General features: G+C 38.8%; 1 protein-coding gene across 1 annotated transcript in view; it reads left to right on the plus strand.

The window, feature by feature from the left end:
• RHOBTB1 (Rho-related BTB domain containing 1) overlaps window positions 1–17,674 on the plus strand; it is a 50,535-nt gene extending 32,861 nt beyond the window's left edge. Inside the window, exons 4-10 of the mRNA XM_009325837.1 lie at window positions 5,469–5,654; window positions 7,409–8,376; window positions 8,806–8,924; window positions 11,286–11,436; window positions 13,176–13,264; window positions 14,771–14,876; window positions 15,386–17,674. Of these exons, the coding sequence (XP_009324112.1) occupies window positions 5,469–5,654; window positions 7,409–8,376; window positions 8,806–8,924; window positions 11,286–11,436; window positions 13,176–13,264; window positions 14,771–14,876; window positions 15,386–15,555 (1,789 nt within the window). The 3' untranslated portion in view covers window positions 15,556–17,674. The remainder of the gene's footprint in view (window positions 1–5,468; window positions 5,655–7,408; window positions 8,377–8,805; window positions 8,925–11,285; window positions 11,437–13,175; window positions 13,265–14,770; window positions 14,877–15,385) is intronic.
• Window positions 17,675–20,921: the final 3,247 nt, after the last annotated feature.

Consider the following 20,921-nt stretch of genomic DNA (forward strand, 5'->3'; position numbering starts at 1 on the left):
ACACAATCTTTCCTTTCAGGTGGTTGAAGGACTACGCAGGCGGACACTAGAGATAGCTCTTGTCAAATTCTGGTCTCAAGTGGGATAAGTTCAGCTGTGATGCAGGTGTCTGAGGAATCTTGGGTAAATTATGGGAAGTGTGTAAGGAAAAAAAATGAGGGCAGAAGGACTAAAAGCAAAACAACTTTTTAATGATAAATAAATGTCTAAGGATTAGCTGTTCTGGTAAAGTCAAGAGAGTTTAACAATTTGGATGAACCTCTACCAAATTGTTTTCTCTGTAAAATTCTAATAGACTCCCTTACTTCAACCTTGCTTCTCAGAGAAAGCTGATATCTAAAAAGAGAGAAAAATAAAGACTATAATAGGACAAATCCACTGGGGTTTTTTTCCCCTCCCCCCCAAGTCTATTCTTAAAGTTTGATTTGATTAAATATGTGCAACAGACTTCTTGTCAACCAAAATAAAATTTGTCTATCCTTTAAACTGATTCTGTCAGATTTAACTCTTGGGTCTTGTTTGAGCTCTCTAAAACAAAATACATACTTTTGACTTGTCCTCTAGAAAGATGAGAAGATAGCATGGCAATACAGTTCAGTCTTCCTCCTTTTCCTCTTTCCCACTCCCTGCATTGATTTCCAGAGCAGACATCTCCTCTTCACATTCTGTATTCCTCACAGCTTTATTTCTTCCCCTTTCCAAACCCAACAGTATTAGTCCATGACCGTATGGCAAATGATACCCCTTACACATGACCAGCAATTCTTGCGTGCAGCATTTTTTCCCAGTAACCTGTAAATTATAAACTAGAGGGAACGACTTCTTCCTAGGTAATGCAGTGTGTATATTTCAGAAGGCAGCCTGTTTCTTTAATGAGACATAAACCCATGTTAGCCTACCCGCAGCCAGCGCTACAGTTTATAACTCTAGATTCAGACTATGAAACATTAAACTTTTAAACATGCTTGCCATGGAATATATGAGATATCATTTAATATTGCTGTTTCCTTGAAGTTCCGTCTATAATAAGAGTATTAGTGAAGATGGAAAGTATGTAGCAGTTTCTTGTTGAGAGATGGATCAGCAATGTGGTGTGTAGGTACATCTGCAGTGCAGCTCATTACACCAGCTCTGGAACACACATAGCATGTAAGCAGATGAGTCTTTCAAAATCTCAGTCCCAAACCAATGGAGTGCTCTGGAGTGCTCACAAAACAGCTCCAGCTAGAAAACATTAACTTCTCTGCTGCTTCTAACAGCTCCATCAGAAAGGCTTGTTACATAGCTAATATACTGCTTTTCTCCCCCACCTCACGAGTTTCTCATTGTAGTGATTGCAGAGTAACTTCCAGATGGTTACAGTGGTTACCTGTAGCTTGACTACTGCTGAAGCCTGAGGTTGATAATTTAAAGTTCTCTTCTCTTTATCAGTGCTATACTGCTTGCTTTTCGGCAGTGACTTGGACTGCTCTCTGTACATCTGATACAGTCCGTAACTCATACGCTAGGAGCTCACAGGATGGCAGCACGCCATGTGCTGATCCCTGCACAATCTGATTTCGTTGTCTAGAGGGCTTCTTTTCATTCTCTGAAGTCTAAAATGGGGTAGTTGCTTCCATCAAAAGTTCTTCTTACCCAAGTTTGGGAAAATATCACTGAATGCATTGAGGTAGTACCTACATTAGGTAGATGGGTTGCTTCTCAAAATGGTGGTAAGGTTCTTTCTTTGCCCACAGGAGCCTCCTACAGGAAGTCCATAGCTATGTTTAGACCAAGCTGGGCTGACTTCAGATGTGTATGTTTTGCATTAAGAATTACTTCTGTGACTCCAAGGGGAGCATTTGAAGTGCTCTTGCGCTGCTCTTACGCTTTAATGTGAGACTCAATGCTGGAGTACGGTCAGCCAGGAAGTGACAAACATGTTGAGTGGTGGTTGACTTGCCTACAGCTGAGAGAATCTGTTTCCCTTTTCCACCTGCCAAGTCCCACACATCTACATTGTGTTCTCCCCTGTTTGGAGCCCCAGTGAGTAGAAAGAAACCTGTTTTCTTATATTGGTGATGCAGAGTGTTTCACTGGTGGTTGATCACGTGCTAGAGCAAGTCACGCAAGTTATGAGTTTTGGTGATACTTAAGCATGTTCAGATGTTTCAAATAATAAGAGTAGATGATTCACAATTTCTTCTGATAAACCTATGAAAAGCAGAATGTAAGAATGACTGAGTTATGCATTTCCAACATGTACCACTGAATCAACAAGACAATCTGTTGGATATCCAAGCTACCATTTCTCTTTGCTGAGTTATTTGTAATACTTGTCTTTGTTTCTTGTGATAATTCAGTATCAAACATCAGTATATGCTGTAAGTGTAATCATACGCTTTTGTTGTATTTAACAAAGGTGGATGCACACAGTGCCTTATCTATTGCCCATCTCAATTGGATGGTGCTCTAGGAGGAATGTGATGGAGAAGTTCTAAAGCACTTTTTGGTATCCAAGTCCATGGAAATGTTTCTCGAATCATTCCTGAATTTTACTGGGAAATGGTTATGAAATTGCTTTTCAGAAAAAAGCTGTTTGTGAATATATTGCTGCAGAGAGAAAGAAGGAAGCAGAAGCAAACCTGATTCATCCTTTCTCATTCTCCAAGTAACCAAACCGCACAAAAATGGCAATAATTTTTTTTTTTTAATCCTATCCTTTTATGTTCCCTGAGAATATTAAAATGGCATTGGTAAATTTTTAATGTTTTGGAAATATTAATGCATTATTTTAACCTGACAGGTTCTTGCTTTTATGAACAAATGTCAAACCAAACTTTATACTGAGGCATTAGCAAGTTGTAAATGTGCCTTTGACATTAAAAGGAATTGTAGGTATTTTAATTAAAGTTTCCGAAGGACAGTTTTCCCCAAATGTTCAGTCCTATGTAGACAGTTAATCTTCCTCATATATTACTGTCTCCAGTTTGTACTAATAGTGGAAATCATGCTTATGACTTCAATGAAAATTTAATTTATTATGATAAGGTGGATGTATTTTGTGAGCTAGCAGACCCAGCTGTGGTGCTGGTTCAGCGTGTGAACTCCGTCACTACCCAGTGATTTCCTATCCGTCCTGCTTATGGCACAGGACTATTTATTTCTCCCTGTTCAGTACAGAACTCTCAGGATATTCATTTTATGGGGAAGTCCAGGTTTTAACACAGGATGAATAATATGCAAATCATATTTTTTTTATCTCTTTATTCTGTTTTTCACTTCATTCGGAAGGCAGTAAGATGGAAATGTCCTGTTAGTGCAATGCTACGTGTGTTGTGAGTTACGAGTAAAGAAACCAGCTTTCCCCAGCTCAGTTTTATGGTCGCCCAGGGAAGGTCAGAGGTGATGAGTTGCTCAAGAACCACATGCAGCTCTGTGGCAAAAATGTGAGACTCCCTTGGCAAGGGCTGTAACACATGCAGGGCTGTGCTGGGGCCAGTCTGCTGGATAGCCTGGGCCTGTCCTGTCCAAGGAAACAGATCATTACTGGCTCTTCTCAGGAGCCCAGACCTGTGGCCAGCCCAGCGTCGGTCAGCAGCAGCGCCGTGGGGGAGCTGTTGTCATCTCCAGCCTGTGAACTCCTGCTGGAGCTCTGTTTCCTTTTGGTTTTCTGAGAGGTGTGATGTGTGTCTTGCGGTTTGTAGGGTCAGGAGGGTTGGACACTCGTGACTGCAATTACTTGGCTTAGGTATTAATTTCTGAAGGATGCAAGACAGTGTCTCTCTCTAAGATGCTTAGTTATAGTTATCACCAGCCAGACAGCCAATGCTTGCCTCTCCAGCAGTCCTGATGATCTTGAATTAAACAACAATTGACCAGATTAGAATACGTGTAACACAATTTTTTTTATCTTAGCTGTACATTGATTTCTCCTTTCTGGAAGCCAAGCAAATGTCTGCTGGGGCCTAGGTTTTACTCTTACGTGACCTTGAATAGAGCAAGTTTGAGTTTAAAGGGTGTTTGCCGCAGTTACGTAGAAGACATAACTGAGCTGCTTACCACTTTGCTATTTAGTAGATAGCTTTCCAGTTTGAAAAGGCCTTGTTTCTAGATATGACAGATGTGTTGCAGTTTATATAAGATACAAACTTGGAGCAGGAGCATTTTTCTTGCATTAAATTTATGCTCACAGCAGTACCTGTATTGTATGCAGCTATCTTTAGAAACGGTCTTGCTGGATATATCTATGCCCTCAGTGAAATGTAGAAAGCAGCAGTACTGAGGACGTATTTCATTATTTAAAAGGTGAATGTTAAGATTCACTGCTGCTGCTCTATACATTACACAAACTGCAGACACAACACATTTGTGCTAAATTAAAGAATAATAGAAGTGAGATAGACATGGTATTGCTGAGCTTATCCTGCTGACAATTTTGTAGCAATAAGTTGCCTCCTCAAAACGTCCCTTCCCCTCAATTTTTCTTACGAGTTTCAATTCAACTTTTTTTCTTCTTTTCTTTTTTTCCCCATGAGAGACCCAAGAGCTTGAGAATTGTTTTGTAACATCCCATCCCAGTTTATAAATAATTAAATTGCCTGAAGTTAGGAATGCCCTGAGACAAGTATTCAAGCATTTCTCTGCCTTAGGGTGCTAGCTCTGACAAGAGTTAGGTGGTGGTTTAGTGGATGAACTGTCAACCTTAATCCTCATACTTACAATTTATAAAGCAAGTTTATTTAGTTAAGTACTTATTGTTTTCTTAAAACCTTTAAAAGCCTGCAAATATTGTCATGCTTGCTCTGATTTAAGCCACTGTCCTATTCTACACTTTACTGACCTTATTTTCATCGTAACGTTTATTTTTGCTTATATTGTAGAAGTGGTTATTCTGCAGTAATTTGCCCTTCTAACAGGTTTTTTATTAAAGATGTTAGAGAATTGCTGTGCAAAGTGCATTGCAAAGGAGACCACCTCAGTGTCTAAAACAGTGCAGTAAAGGTATTTCTCCATGACAAGTTCAGAAGTGACCTGTGTCTGCCTGTGTGGCTGTTCTGAAGTCTTGCATAACTCCTTTCTTAATTCCTAAGCACCAATGATCTTTGAATTGCAATTTAGGTGTCCAGTCAGCAGAATTATTTCTTGAGCCATGACAGCCTGTGAATAACTGTAGTGTTAAAGTAGAGAATGGCAAGCCCTACCTCTCTTCTTAGTGCTCTGTTCATACGTGCAGGGATTGTCTCTCAGCATAGAGGGGCAGTGCTTCCTAGGTATGTGGCTTTGTGCTGCCATGCTTTTGTGGTGAAATGTGTAGCTTCTAGCAAACCTCTGCACGAACAACATGTATTCTGAGATCTGGGTGTCAGTGCATTTTTTCAAAGTGTAGAGTGGAGTAACTTTAAGCTGGAGTGATGAAAATAGGTGAAGCTGCAGCGGAAAGCATGTTTGGTGGGTTTTAATTGGATGTTTTTTTGTTGCCTTTCTAGGTCTGATGTTGTTGTTCTGTGCTTTTCAATTGCTAATCCTAATTCCCTGAATCATGTGAAAACGATGTGGTATCAAGAAATCAAGCACTTCTGTCCTCGCACACCTGTCATTCTGGTAGGCTGCCAACTAGATCTCCGCTATGCAGATCTTGAGGCTGTTAACAGAGCCAGGCGGCCTTTGGCAAGGTAAAGTTTAAACAAAAATAAGAATTTAAAAAAATCACCTTGGTAATCAGGTACAATACTTTCAAAAGAGAAATGATAGAGCCTAGTTTCCTTTTTTGTAAAATGAGAATATATGTGCTTTCTTCTTTTTAATTCTGTTGTCCGGGTTGGTTAGTTCTTCAACACATGCAGTTACTATGTTTCCCACAATATTTTTGCACATTGGACATCTAAACTTGTTTGGGTGCCTGAACACTATGATAATATAGAGAGAATAATGTTTACTGGAGGCTTTCACATATGTCTTTCTCCATCTGAACATGTGTATTGTGTCCTACCCTGTCACTACTGTCAGGTACTGTTTTAAACTGACAGATTCTACTCAAGTTTTCTTAATTCTCAATTATTATTTTTTTATAGATGTAATCCTAGATCATGGCAGAAAATAAAGTGGTTGCAAATTAAATTTTTTAAAGTTTTGAGATTAAAAGAGAGTTTGAGATCGTTCTGGAGAAGCTTTGTTTTTCCCAGATTCAAGAGACAAGCATTCACATGTTTAAGCAAAACAGTCCCACAATTACCTGCTCACTTCTAATTTCCTCCTTTTATGTGAATTTGAATGAGACCAGGTTCATGGAAATAATATCCGTGATCTTGTAATTAAAGACTGTATTGTAACAAATTTCCATAAAGGGATTGAATTAGTATTTCATGGGCTCTTAGAAAACTTTGCAGTGCATCGCATTCAAATTCTTGACTCGGCAATATGATTTTCATAGGTTGGTTTGTTTATTAAACATTTCTTCATTGTGTGGGTGGGGTAGGCTTTTTGGTTGAGTCTTCAAAAGGAAATGTTTTTTCAAAACTCAAAATTCTTCTTCTGTCCTAATCCTCCTTTCTGATCTCACCATTAATAAAGTTTGAATCAGTAGTCTGCGTGTCTAGCACAGACTTCTGCCACCTGAACTGATTATTAGCTGGCAACTAAAGCAAGCTGTTGTCTGGAGCGTGTTAAGTCGGTGCCAGCTTGTGTCTGCCCAATATGGTATGCTCAGAGAACGCACTGTTGGGTCATTTCTTCTGGTGAGCTGATTTTTTGTTGCGAAAATGGATCCTAGCCCAGACTTTTTTCTGGTTTGTTTACCCTATGTCGTGTATTAGAGCTGCTCTGGAAATTCATGAGTTCCCACATAATGCTTCTACAGCCAAAACAGGCCTATCTCTTGAAGGGTACGTTCAGTTACACTTTTGTCATAGGCTACTATGATTTTCTTTAAAAAGCATAAGGTTAAGAAATATTTCTCATTTCATATTTAGCTACATTTGTGGCATTTCTATGTCATGAGAATTTCCATTTGAGTTTAAATGATGGATACAAAGAAAGATACTGACAGAATATCTGAGTAGAAAGGCATGTTAGGAGGGTTTTTAAATAATGAAAGTTCTCAAGCATCCTATCAATTTTTTACTGTAAATTTCCCTTTAACAGAGAGAAGCCTTGCTCTATTTTGTGCAAATGATTTCTACATTTATTTAGTAAAATTGCAAAGACACCACCAAACTTAAAATTACAAGTATGTGCTATTCTAAAACTCTCTGGAGTCATGGTTGTAGATTTCCAAAGGGCTTTGTGGGTTTAATTTTATATTTTGTTTCATTTGAACGATATTTATCTCAGAATTGGTGCTGAGACATTTTGTAAAATTCCATGCTTTCTGGAGTAACTTTGTGATGATCATTGTGCGTGAGAAGGTTTGTTTTTTGTTTAACCCTAGGCCGATAAAAAGAGGAGATATTTTGCCACCAGAAAGAGGCAGAGAGGTTGCCAAGGAACTTGGGATACCATACTATGAAACGAGTGTATTTGACCAGTTTGGGATTAAAGATGTGTTTGACAATGCAATTAGAGCTGCCCTGATCTCCAGAAGACACCTGCAGTTCTGGAAATCTCATTTGAAGAAGGTCCAAAAACCTTTGCTTCAGGCTCCATTCCTACCTCCAAAAGCCCCTCCTCCAGTTATCAAAATTCCTGAGTGTCCCATACCGAGCATGAATGAAGCTGGATATTTATTGGACAGCCCACTGTGTGCAGATGTTATGTTTGTTCTCCAGGAGCAGGACTACATTTTTGCTCACAAGATTTACCTAGCTACCTCCTCTTCAAAGTTTTATGACCTTTTCTTAATGGAATGTGAGGAAAGTCCAGACTTGGATGAAACACAGTGTAATAAAGAAAATACAAATAAGGATGTTCTGACAAGTCACCTTGAGACAAATGGTGACAGCGATGAGACATCCTTGAAATCTGCTGATGTTAAAATTCCTCCACCAGAAAGTACTGACTCTTTAAACATGCTAGAATCCGAACCTGGTGAAACAGATTCTGCAGCAAGATCTCTGTCATCCTGGGGTAAGGGGTTTGTTAGTGTGCATAAGGAAATGCAAGTGAATCCTGTCTCGAATAGGACGTGTCCTGTAACTGTGGTAAAAATGGATTCATCTGTGCAGGCCGGACCTTTTAAAACTGTTTTGCAGTTTTTATACACAGGACAACTGGATGAAAATGCAAAAGATCTCACAAGACTAGCTCAGATTGCTGAAATCTTGGAAGTATTTGATTTGCGAATGATGGTGGAGAATATTATGAATAAAGAAGCCTTCATGAATCAAGAGATTACTAAAGCATTTCATGTCAGAAAAGCTAATCGGATAAAAGAGTGCCTTTGCAAAGGGACATTTTCTGGTAAGTAAATACATGCTTTAACAGGAAAAGCAGTAGTTCTTTTCTCATTTCATGTTACTGTTGCTTCACAGACTTCAAAAACTGTGACAGCTTACATTGTTCTGAGAGGAGGGATGAGCCCAAAATTATAGTGTTACTCAGGGCCAACTGTTCCAACCTGGGATTCTGCAGTTTAATTTCTCAAAACCTACACACAAGCTTTTAAATAAGTGACTGAATTTTCCAAAGTGTTGAACATCCAATATCCACCTTTTAAGTGAGGCTTTTTATTTAACCGTATAAAATGCTAGAGTTATCTTCGGGGTGGGGGTTGTGGGAAGTGAAAGAAGTCCTTGGTTAACAATGTGCAAGTGAAACATACATTCTTGAGACACAGTTTCACTTTAAACGCAGACTTGCAGCATGCCTGTTTCTTTGTTCCCATGGCAGATGTGACATTTAAATTGGATGATGGAACCATAAATGCCCACAAGCCACTGCTGATCTGTAGCTGTGAATGGATGTCTGCTATGTTTGGAGGATCATTTATTGAAAGCTCAAACAGTGAGGTATTTGTCCATTTTTGTCCATTTTGCTTATAATGTCTGATGGATTTAGGGTGATGGAAGCATCATTTTGTATCTATTTGAAGGGTTGCAATAATCCCTGGAATGATTCTTTATTCTTCCCTTGCAGACCTGGGATGCTTTTCTTCTTAAGGCATTAAATTAGGATGCCTAGGAGGATAACATATTTTCTGCAAGGCATGAGACTTCCTCCAATGCTGGAGTGTGTGTTTAAACCTGAAATCCTTTAAAATATTAAATACAGGGGGGGAAATTAAATATGGATTTGCAAATTTCTTTAAAATATGTTTTAAAGTTGTACGAATATATATTTATACAATCAGAAACATTACAAAGAATACTCGAGGCAGGGGCATTGAGAAAGGAATTAAAGGGAAAAAAAGGTTAAAGAACATGGAGTGCTAAACTAGAAAAGGGGGCTGACTTCACAGTACTTCAGTAGAAACTAAGCTCGGGTTCTCTAGTGCATCAGCTTGTCCTCTTGAGTAAAGCAGGTATAAAGCACAGTATAAAAGATCTCAATGCTTTGAATTAAGATTTTGCAGCAGAAGCCTTGTATTTTCAGGTGCCTTAATGGTCTGGTTTTCAAATTCTAAACACTCTGCTAATATTCTTTTCTTGTGTCTTATCGATACCTAGGTTTTGATTTTTGTTTTGATTTTTCTTGTTCCTTTCCATACTTACGGGTCTTGTTTATATGAAGAGTTCAGATTTTGTGTGTTTAATATTCTGGAAGATTGTGTTCTACTTAGATATTTCTTGCTTTGTCTAATACAGCTGTAAACATAATTCCTTTCCCAGAGGCATGCTCGACAAGTGGCTCATTAAAAATACATAGTTTGATTCTAGTAAGCAACATTTGGCAATGAAGAATATAAATTTATTTTCTACCAGCCTATTTCTAATGATTAACTTAACAGTCTTAGCTCATCTTTCCAATTTAAAATATTTAGCTTCCATTTTGTAGAGTTTAAAGCATTCAGTAATGCTTTCGGAAGTTTTAAAATATAGGTAGATATTAATTGAATTTTTTGTTTCCTTTGACTGATTTACAAAAAATAAAACCATCTACTTTTTACTTTTTCTGTATTTGTGACACAACATCTTATAAACTCATTCACTGAATTTACTGTTCTCTGCACTAACAAAAATATGTTAATAATGAATGAGTTTCACAACTAGCTCCTCTTACTTGGAGAACTGAGCTGCTTCCCAGAGTGGCTGATATGCATAAGAGGTTCGTGCTGTAACATTAACAGATCTGGGTTTGAATCCCACCCATCCAGGCAGAGCTGAAAGAAAAATTCACAAGCCCTCAAAGCTTAACAACCATCTACATGACAACAATTAATCCCCTTCTAGCAGGAAGTATGTTCTGACTGCTTCCAAGCAGTCAGATTAATTTGCATGTACATTTAATTCCTCATCATAATTTTATTATTATTTTTCTGCTTTGCCTTTTTTTTTTACTGCAAGTTCTTCAGAATACCACAGTGCATTCTTCAGTGCCAGCATCTCTTGAGTTACAAAGATGTACGTTACAAACTGCTGATTAATGGGATTGACTAGCTTGGGTATTGGAAGCAGACTTACCTGCTGCAACCTTGAGCCCCGCAAGAATCAGTTCTACCCTGTTCTTTGGTGGAGTGATCGTGTGTGCAAACTGTAGTTGAGATGCTACAGTGATAGGTTACAGTTAGGGTTGTGCTGGCAAGAAATTAGATAGCTTTTGTCCTCATCTTAGTAGTTTCATTACACAGTGGTTACACTTAATTATATGTGTGTGGCAGAAATGGTTTACATTTTCTTTGCCTCATTTCTTCAGTTCTCAGTCTCTTCCCAACCATCATTTACTTGGATAATTTGGTTATTTATAAACAGACTGAAAGGGGTGGGGTTTTTGTTATCCTTTGGTTTCTGTTATTCTCGGAATCCCCAGAATATCCTGTGCCAGGGGCAGATAGATTGCATTCCTCAAGGAGTCTACCAAGAGAGGTTTGGCATGGGAAGTGCTCAGTGGCTTTATGTATCCCACAAAGCTGTCCATTCGCAGGCTAGAAAGCATTGAACAGATTCACTGTTTGATGTGGATCCAACTCCAGTAACTTGGTAGAGTTGCTTGTATGTAAACTGGCAAAGGATCTGACTCTGGAGGTATGCTTACCTGTTGGCAGCTTCTTGAACTTTAATGGAAATTTCTTTTTTGAAAAATGTTTTCCCTGCATTTCTAAAATGTCTTGAAGAGAAAAAGAGACAGTCCAGCAAAGTGGCAGAAGTGAAATATGGCCTCTGTATGAAAATTTCTTAATTATTAGAGACTCTTTTCTTACATATCTTTTCCAGGTAGTTCTTCCCAACATAAACAAGACTTCCATGCAAGCAGTTTTAGATTACTTGTATACCAAGCAACTGTCCTCCAGTCAGGAACTGGACACGCTTGAGTTAATCGCATTGGCAAATAGGTTTTGCCTTCCTCACCTGGTTGCACTAGCAGGTAAGAATTTGTGGCCTTGTCCAATGCAGTATCTTCTGCAATGGCTGAAACATGTTTTAACAGCTTTGGAATGCACAGGATTTTCTCAAGTGTCAGGAAAAATAAATATTTTTTTTCTGAAAGGGATATTGTAATACAAATTGGTATTTTCACTTAGAAAAACGTATTTGCCTTTCTCTTGCCTTTTTTAGTTTTGTGCTAAACCAGCTCAGAACATTGAAGTATTCTGTGCTTTAAAAACAGAAAGAATAAACCTTCTCTTTAGCATTAATATAATGTCTCTGGTTTGTAATATCTATTCTGTTGTTGTTAACTTACCTGAAAACAGGATGGACCCCAGGCTTTCTGTTACATAATGAATGAAGTGCTCCATTATACATTTCTGTTCCAAGAGAATAACTGAGCCAATTCAAAACTGATCTAGATGATCATGTTTTCAGAAATGCTGTCTGGATCCCTTGTCATTGCCTAGATGGGAATTGGATATTTTGGTATATACATGGGGATTCAACCCTCGCTTCAGGAAGAAAAACTTTTCAATCATGTATTTAGAGAAAAATTACAGGATAGGATACTACTTAGTTTTAAAATTAAATCCATACGCACCCCAGACCTCCGGGGTTTTTTTTTGTTGTTGTTTATTTGTTTCTCTCTATCTATGTAACTTGGCATTGCTCTGAAGACATGGCCAAGGCCAAAACTCAGAGACAGATGAAGCAAAGCTACACGTATTTACAGGACAACATTTAGGCAAAATTTAATAACATACCGAATCCTAGCTCTCCTTCAGTTGTGCATCAGGACTGTGTACCTTGTCTTCACTGGTTCTGACAGACCAAAACTTTATTGCCTGATTTTATACGCACATTTTAACTGAAGTCTTGGTTATTTTTTTAAGTAGTAGCAGCATAAACATACATATAGTATTAAGAATGTTTCATTCCATTTAATTCTCAGTGGAATAATTTTAAGTCCAAAGGCGATTGCCAACAACTGAACCCAATAGAATCAAATCAGCTGACAGCATTTCCCAAAAAACACTCAAACCTCTAAGATTCTAGGAAATAGTTCTAGGAAAGAGTTAAGGAGACTCTTGAACTGAAGTGACTTTTGGGGGAGCTGGTCAGCCTTCATCTGGATTCCTAGGAACGACTAATCTGGGGGCCTGAAGTGAACTTTTCTGTATCAGTGCTGTGGGTATACATATTAATAAATCCACAGTGCAATGGCAAGTGCACCATTGCCTAAAAACTTGGCTATTGCTTTTGTATTACCCAAAAGAGACAGCTGATCCATATTTCTAATTTATATTGAATATTGCACCCATCCCTTCTGCCAGAAAGAGACTAGTGGCTGCTGAACTTTGTCATTCTATAAGTGGTTATTAATTGCAGGCTCACTTTCCGTAAGAAAGAGATAAGAATTGTGTGTGAAACCAGAAATAGATAGTTTGGGTTGAGGCAAAGGGACAAATCCTCATATGGACTGTGCTCCACTGGAGCAAGACAATTTATACCTGTGATGCAGAATCTCCAGCCACAACTCTAAAGGGCAGAATTTGACTTCACCCAAATCTGAAGTTGCTCAGGATATCTGGGTGAATATGCCACTTGCATAATGCTATACTTAACACTAGGAGGAGGGAGAACATGCCTTCTTGGTTCTTTGTTACTTGTGGATGATCTGACCTTGAAATGTGACTGTTTCCCTTGTGAGTGATGAGTTTTCTCCTCTAACAGAACAGCATGCAGTACAAGAGCTGACAAAAGCCTCCATGAGTGGCATTGCAATAGATGGAGAAGTACTATCCTATTTGGAATTGGCACAGGTCAGTGTGCACTGTTTTTTAAAGATATTCTGGCCAACTGCAGGACTTGCTTTTAGCACCTTACTAGTTCTGAGCATTGCTTCTAAGTGGCTCAAAGTTTGCAGTTCTGAGAGTGACTGGCAATAAAACTTAGTTTTATTTCTATTTTAAAGGAGGTTTTTCCATTAGTTCAAAGGTGAAACATATATTTAAGTAATCTTGGAGGAGCTGTCTTTCAAATATATATTTTAGTTTTCTTGATTGTGGAGCTTCCAAGTAAGTTCCACATTCTCATGGCCATGCTTCAGTAACATGAAATGCAACGTAATGAAGCTGTTCAGGTTTGTAATGGTGACTGATTCTTGGGTTCCCTTCAGTTCAGTTCCTGTAGATACTTTTAGACCGTTATTGCAAAGGCAACATTTTTTGTATTCCTAGACTTGACACTTAGACTGGCTACTCAGAGCCAGTCATCTGATAGTTCAGAGTGAGTGCAAATCTTACTACTTTATGTTCAAACATGTTTCAATGTTTCTTGGGGCCCAGAAACCATGAAAAGAGAGAGACCCCAGGTCACAGTTAAACTGTACACCTCTGTTTTCCACAAGGAGTGATACAGCAGTCTCCCAGACACAGTAGTACAAGCTAAAATATTTGTTAAATTTTCTTATTCTTGATTTCACACTAATGATGAGTCTGGCTGCAGCTTGGCTTGAAGTCTGGGGTTTAACTAGCACTGAAATACAGCACAAGCTGGCCACCATGCAAGATTTCCTGCAGCTGCTTTCAAGTGCCTCTCTTGCAATATCTACAATGCTATTGCAAAACCAGGACTGAACCCCTTCCAAGAAAAGGCAGCTCGCTTCACTTAATTTTGATTTTATGAAGGCTGTGTGTTCTTTTTTTTTCTCCTGGTTGAAGACAGAAGTGATATGTTTAACTACTGTTAGGATACCCTCTGTGCCCCTACGTGAATATGATGTGTTTATAACCTGAGAAGATCATAGTAAACAGTCAGAATGCCAAAATAGGTACACATACTATACAGTCTGACTTGCATTACAGCTATGCTTCCTTACAACCATGGGAAGCTTGTACAAGATTTTGTACTGAGCTTTCAGTAATGCTTGAATTCTGTCAACGAGCAGAGTCTTCCAGGGACTTACTTCAGAGCACGGTTTGCAGTAACTGATAGGGGTATATGACTGGTACAGTCATACCAGAAAATTCAGGTCCAGCATGCCTTGGGTTCAGATCCTGTGTGGGACCGAATGCAGTTTGCCAGATGCTGTGCATGCTAAGCACCTTTTCGTGAGCCTTTTGGGCCACTGATTGTTCCAGCAGAATTGTGCAACAAGGTCTAGGACATCTAGAGGCCACTTCAGCCTCAAAAGCTCCCCTGTATGCTTGGGAGAGTGCTGCCAGATACAATCTGCTGGGGACCATTCTAGCTTTAGTTGCTAATTGGGGCTGCAAAATGAATGATAACCTCAGGAAATGGAATAAGCTCTTTGTTTTTCTTTACAGTTTCACAATGCTAACCAGCTGGCAGCTTGGTGCTTGCACTACATCTGCACCAATTACAACAGTGTTTGCTCCAAATTCCGCAAGGAAATCAAAGCTAAATCTTCAGGTACGGGCAAATTTCCTCCCCAGTTTTCATGAGGTTTCCCCTTCTTTCTCTCCACCCAACTGATTAAACATGAAGACAATGAGCTCAGATAGCTAAGCCGTGAGACTGAACCTCTGCGCTATCTTGAGTAGCATTCATAAATTCTTCTTATCTGTAAAGAAAGGTCGTAATCATTAGCCTGATTCCTGGGCAAGTATTATGTTCTATACCTATTTCAGTGATGCTAAAAGGAACAGAGCTATTTTCAGGCTCCACAATGAAAAATATACTCTGTAAAGGGCTTGCTTTTTTACACTCTTTGGTGGACTAAGGCCTCTTGAGCGCAACCACTTTCAAAGTTTTTTCACCCTGTAAGTAAGGCATATGAGGAAACTGGGGGAATCCCCAGTAAGCCAGCTAACAGAGAGACCGGACAAATGATTAGCGGCATAGCTTTTTGCAGACATTTCTGGGATTTGTGTATCTTATTGGCTTGTTTGGGGGCTTTTTGGTTGTTTCTTTTTAATCAGATAATCAAGAATATTTTGAGAGGCATCGCTGGCCGCCTGTGTGGTATTTGAAGGAAGAAGATCACTACCAGCGAGTTAAAAAAGAAAGAGAAAAGGAAGATGTTGCACTGAATAAACATCATTCAAAGCGGAAGTGGTGCTTCTGGAATTCCTCTGCTGTAGTTGCCTGAACAAAGCAAATAAGTGGAAATCCATAGCCACTGTCAGAAATTAGTCTTATTGTTAGAAATAAGATGTAGTTCAGGTTTTCAGGAAACTTTGTTCCATGTGTGCATTTATTATTGCTAGGGTCAAAAGCACAAGCTCACTGAAAGTGAGCCTGGAACAGCTCCTCGAAGTCATATGTATATTTTTGGCTAGTAAGCAGAAAAATGTCTACCATTATTACATTTCTTTTTATATTAAAAAAAAAACTCCAGCATTAATGTTTCAATCTCCAATTGGGAAATATTTTTATACTGTCTGGTGTATTTTGTTCAGATAAAAGTCGGGATACCGTTTTATTTTACAGACCACAAAATAACCATGTAGCAGCTTTGTAATTAGATTTTAACTATTTTTACTATGTGAGTACAGTGAAATAGACAATCTCCAGTCATAAGAGACCGCTTTTAGAGTATCTCATAAAAAGTCACCTTAGGAGAGAATCTAGTTGCCTAGTATAGGTTGTCTTTTTTTAAACTAAGTACTGTGCACTGGTAATATCATTAGATGGTTATTTCCCCTTTCTAAAGTAAAGGGTTAGAATAAGATCCAATACTGCAAGATATAGAGTGCTTGATCTTTGCTCAGCTGAATAATAGGCAGTATAATTACCTGTTCAACTGCGGGCAAATGTATTTCTAATATTTGCCATGTAAGTGCAAATAATTATGACTATGTGGGCCATGTGAAATCTAGTGATTCTAAGTATTCAGAGGTTTTATATGTCTAGATCAAAGAGAATATTTCTAAAATCATTTAGAAGGGCTTATTAATTTATATCCTTATACAAGTATAGATCTGAATACAAAAAGCAGTTTCACTGCTTGCATTTGAATTACTGCATGGCAGTTACCTTGTTCTGTGGGATCTTAACCATGCAGCCGTTCCTCGTGCTGAATTCCTTTTTGCTTCAGTGCAAGCAAATGAAAGGGCTGCAAAAACAAGTAGGAGTTATCTAGTGTTACAGCATTTTGTAAATGAAGAAGGGTCTTCACACACAAGATCACTTCAGTTTGATCCAAATTGTTTTATAGCTTTTCCCAGGTAGAACTCAAAATGTTAGATTATTTTTAAGTTGATCATATATTTCCCCTGGAAGTAGGTATTCCCAGAAAGCTGGGGGCAAAATGACGGCAGAAAGGCAGGAATTCTGCACAAGCAGTGCAAGAAAAAAAAAAAGCCTCCAGTGTTTTCAGATAGCCTGTCTGTTTATGACTTTTTATCAACCATTACTCTAAAGCTGCAGTGTTACACTAGATTACATAAGGTTGAGAGCATTTTTCAAAAGACCAAAACTAAAATACATAGACTGTAGAACATACACATGCAATCCCGTACAGTGTCTCAGGCACAACTCTGTAACCGAGGTAGTATTGTGTATTAGGTTTGTTAATATTGTTTTGTGCTGGCAGCTCAGCATGCCAATGTGAAAAGCTGTTTGTTTGTGTTTTTTTTCTGTATTCAAAGGCAAGGCAGTACAGTCAAACCCCAGTACTGTAGGTCAGGAAAGGCTTTGGACTGAAAGCCATATACACCTTTACATATTTGCGTTCTGAATGGACTAATTCTTGGCAGATGCTACCACAGGGTGGTAGAAGCCACCCAGCATGGAAAGAGATGCTGCTCTACAAACTTTCATAAGGAAAGCAGGTGACAGATTCCTACCCCTATGAGATTTATCACCATACGGTGATAAAGAAGGGCTATAAATGATGGTTGCAAACATGTCTCCTTAATTCTTGGTCAGTGATAATGTATATTGTGGAGAAGAATGAATGAGAGAAGACGTGTCAAGACTAAGATGAGATAAATACCTGTTGTCATAAAATGTTAACCAGTCACATTTTAAGTAAGTATTGCTACTAGGTTTTACACAACCAAAGCTACTGTATGATTGTAATCTTGCCAAACTGTAATGGATACATGAACCTGAGGTATATGCAATAATATCCAGTTGTGCTAGTTATCAGCTACTATAACCAAGTGGCTGGTTCATTTGGTTAATGCTGTCTATGGCCTTTAATCTTGGTGGTTATTTTGTGTTTTTTATTTTGCAAAAAAAAAGTCAATAAAACTGTTTAGTTACAAATTGTCTTCCAGCTCTTTGAAGAAGCTTCCTAAATTTTGCATTATGTGTCGCCCTTTTTAGTGCTGCTTGTAAGCATTCAGTTGTGGTATCATTCATTGAATTTTACTGAACTGATACTTGCATGGCATATTAGGATTTACGGTTAGGAATGTCACAAGGAAATCCTACAGTGTTTGTATATAATAGTGGAAGGTTGGTGCTTGTCACTTAGTGTTAAACTGCATAGCAAAAAAATCTCTTGCCACTTTTCCCCATGGTTTCTGATATTTAATTACCATGATATTACCCAAGGGACATGAAACTAATTAGTCATGACAGACATGGGGAGGAAAAATGCAGGTAAACAGCAGGAAGTCCGTAAGGTTTTCAGTATGCTCTAAACTTTGTACAGACACTGTTTTCCCTGCTTTCTCACTGCCTTAGTTGTCAACCATTATACAGAATCTCTTGTCACCTGTTAGTGGACTCAGCCACTACCTCCCTGAATATAGGTTGTTTAATTGATAGAGGTAGAAAGTTGGTGTTTTTCTGGAGGATTTTTGCAAGATGTCATGCAAAGAAGGCCGTGTTTGTGACTTTTTTAAAGCTTTTAAGCAATACCAAGGACATTGAAAGTAAGCACATTCAGCACACAGTGTACATTTTTTTAACATGCTGATTTATGAGAATGTTACATACCTCTGATTTATTTTTGGAAGCAAAATTTTATTTCTTTTCTAATGGTAAGATCAAAGGTAATGGGCTCAACAGAAAAAGTGGTGACACATGTAAAAATGTTTCTCTTGATTGATTATGATAAAGCCAGTAGCATGGAAGGAAGGAGGAAATCAGAAGCATTGCACTTCAGGGCATTCTTTTTTAAATGTTATGACCATTTAGAAGAAGTTGCATGTCCTTTGTTTCTGGGGAGTCTCATTCAGCTTATTTCTTAGAAACAGTGTTTTTCTATTTGTTCTTTAAGACAGAATTTCTGCGAGCAAGTTCCTCTGCATCGCAACACAAACCAGTTTCTGTGGCTTCCCACCCACAAATAGCACACCAAAGCCAGAAACAGAAATGTTTTGTGAGTAAGATGGGATTGGCCACACTTCAGCCACAACTCACTAATTTCATTCACTGAAGACCTACTCATCACTGTCTTTTAGTCAGACCAGGCCTCAAAGTGTGTAAAGGTAAGCTAGATAGTACTAAATAGTGGGTACGTTAGGAAGGGTTGCCTAGTAGAAGAGACTAATCTGGACATCCCTTCTGAGCGCTGAAAGCAGGATTGTACCAGAGCAAGTAAGGCAAGAGCAGCACAGTACTTTATTGCCCTAATTCTTCAGCAGCTTACCCACAGGTATCCCTCAAGAATAACTTATGCCTAGAAGTGTTTGATTTGTAAAATCAGGGAGTTTTTCCATGTTCCAGTAACAAGAACTGGGAGACCAGCTGAAGTCATCTTGGAAATCCTGCTCTGAGGGCCAAGTCTTCCATCTTCAGTACAAAGAAGTTTAGGTAAAGATCTAATGTACTAAATAGGATTAATTTTGGTACCTAAACTCCAGGATGGTCGAATATTTCAGTTCTTCCAGACTTTTTAAGATTACAGTCTGGTGAAGAGATTTGCTTTGTCAGATGAAAATACAGTTTTGTCCCCATTCTGTCTCTTTTTTCCCTAGATCACAGTCTTTATACTCTTATCACTGGATAAGACAGCATTTTTTTTACTCTGGGTTGGAATCCAAGGTATGTACTATGCAGTGAGGTGTCTTTAAGGTGGCTGCTTGCCGCTCCTGAATCCCCTTAGATTTTTGGTCTATTAAAATGATCTAACAGCATTTGCATGAGCCTGCTTCTCCTGCAGGCAAAATTCCTATTGAAATGGATGCGATAGCCCACACACACACACTTTGGGCTTTGAGGTGCCACCTAATGAATTTACACATTATCGCTTGCCTGTGTTCCAAATCTGCTAATAGAAGTTTGCTCTATGTACTGCATGCAGGGTAAGACAGTGTGTTAGCAGCCATAATCCCCATCCTGCAGGCTCTACAATAGGATAATTCATTGTCAGTTAACATATGCCTTTGCCTTTAGCTAAGAGAGTATAACTTGTGTCATGGATTCACTTTGGACTAGCAGCCAGAGTAGCGAGACTATTGTATATTTATACATGCAAACTAAATCCCTCACTGCTGCTTACATAAAAATCTTGATTTCTGGAAGAAATATGAAAAGCTTTTGGATCAAGGCTGCAGGAGACTAAGAAGAAAATTTGAACATCAGAGGATGCAAGGATGATTATGCTAATGTATCCCAGCTCTAGAGAAAGTCAAACTGAGATAAAGATGTGATTCAGAGAGAACAGTTAGCATGGGACAACAGAATTGTAATAGTTCCTTTATAATCCTTCAGCCTCATTATTTCATTTGTAAGCAGGCCATACAGTTACAACATCCCACTGGGCTGTTCTCCAGCAATAGATGTTCTCATCATGCAGGTCCTGCATCCCCCCTCCACAGGGTGGGGGAGACACAGGTTACCGTGAAAACATTATATTGCTCATTGATCTCAAGTCCTTTCCTGTATAGCACTGATACCCCACAATCTGTCCTTTGGCCTGCAGAGGAGCTCAGTACCACCTGCTGGGCATGGTATATCTATTTTTGTCTCATGTTGAAGGATATTCCAGAACAGCGAAGACCTTACCCCAACGTATGAAGGATCTCCAGCCAATCTCCTTCACTGGGACAGCACACAGTAGAAGAACAAAGCTCTGTGGCAGCCAGGTATTGGCTTGTTTAGGGATTTCAAGGTAAAAAATATAAAATAAACAACTTTCAAAAAACACTCAGAAAGTCAGAGACCGAGTCACAGAACACACAGGGACCAGCTGCATGACAGCCTGGACAGCAGTATTTCAGGTACCATTTAAAGATGCTAAACTGGGGAGGGGTAGATTCCCTGTAGATAGCAGCTCCGGTTTTCAGCTTTAAAGAAAAGCAGCCTTCACCGTTAGATAAAATTAGCAAGCCGTGTGCCATCCCTCCATATTGCACAGGTCTGAGCAGCCACACTGGAGGACTGTCTCTTCCCCCCCCCTCATTCTGGCTGCTCTGAAGTTTTAGATAAGCAGCCAGGTGATGACACTTCACAGGAAGGATTTTCTTAAAAAATTTTCTTGCCTTTAACATTTTTTTAAAAAGGATTCTTTATTCCCCATGCGGATTATTCTTTTTTTAAGTTATGGCTGTATAATAA

This window comes from Pygoscelis adeliae, unplaced genomic scaffold (assembly GCF_000699105.1).
Source record: "Pygoscelis adeliae isolate BGI_AS28 unplaced genomic scaffold, ASM69910v1 Scaffold4, whole genome shotgun sequence".
Taxonomy (NCBI): domain Eukaryota; kingdom Metazoa; phylum Chordata; class Aves; order Sphenisciformes; family Spheniscidae; genus Pygoscelis; species Pygoscelis adeliae.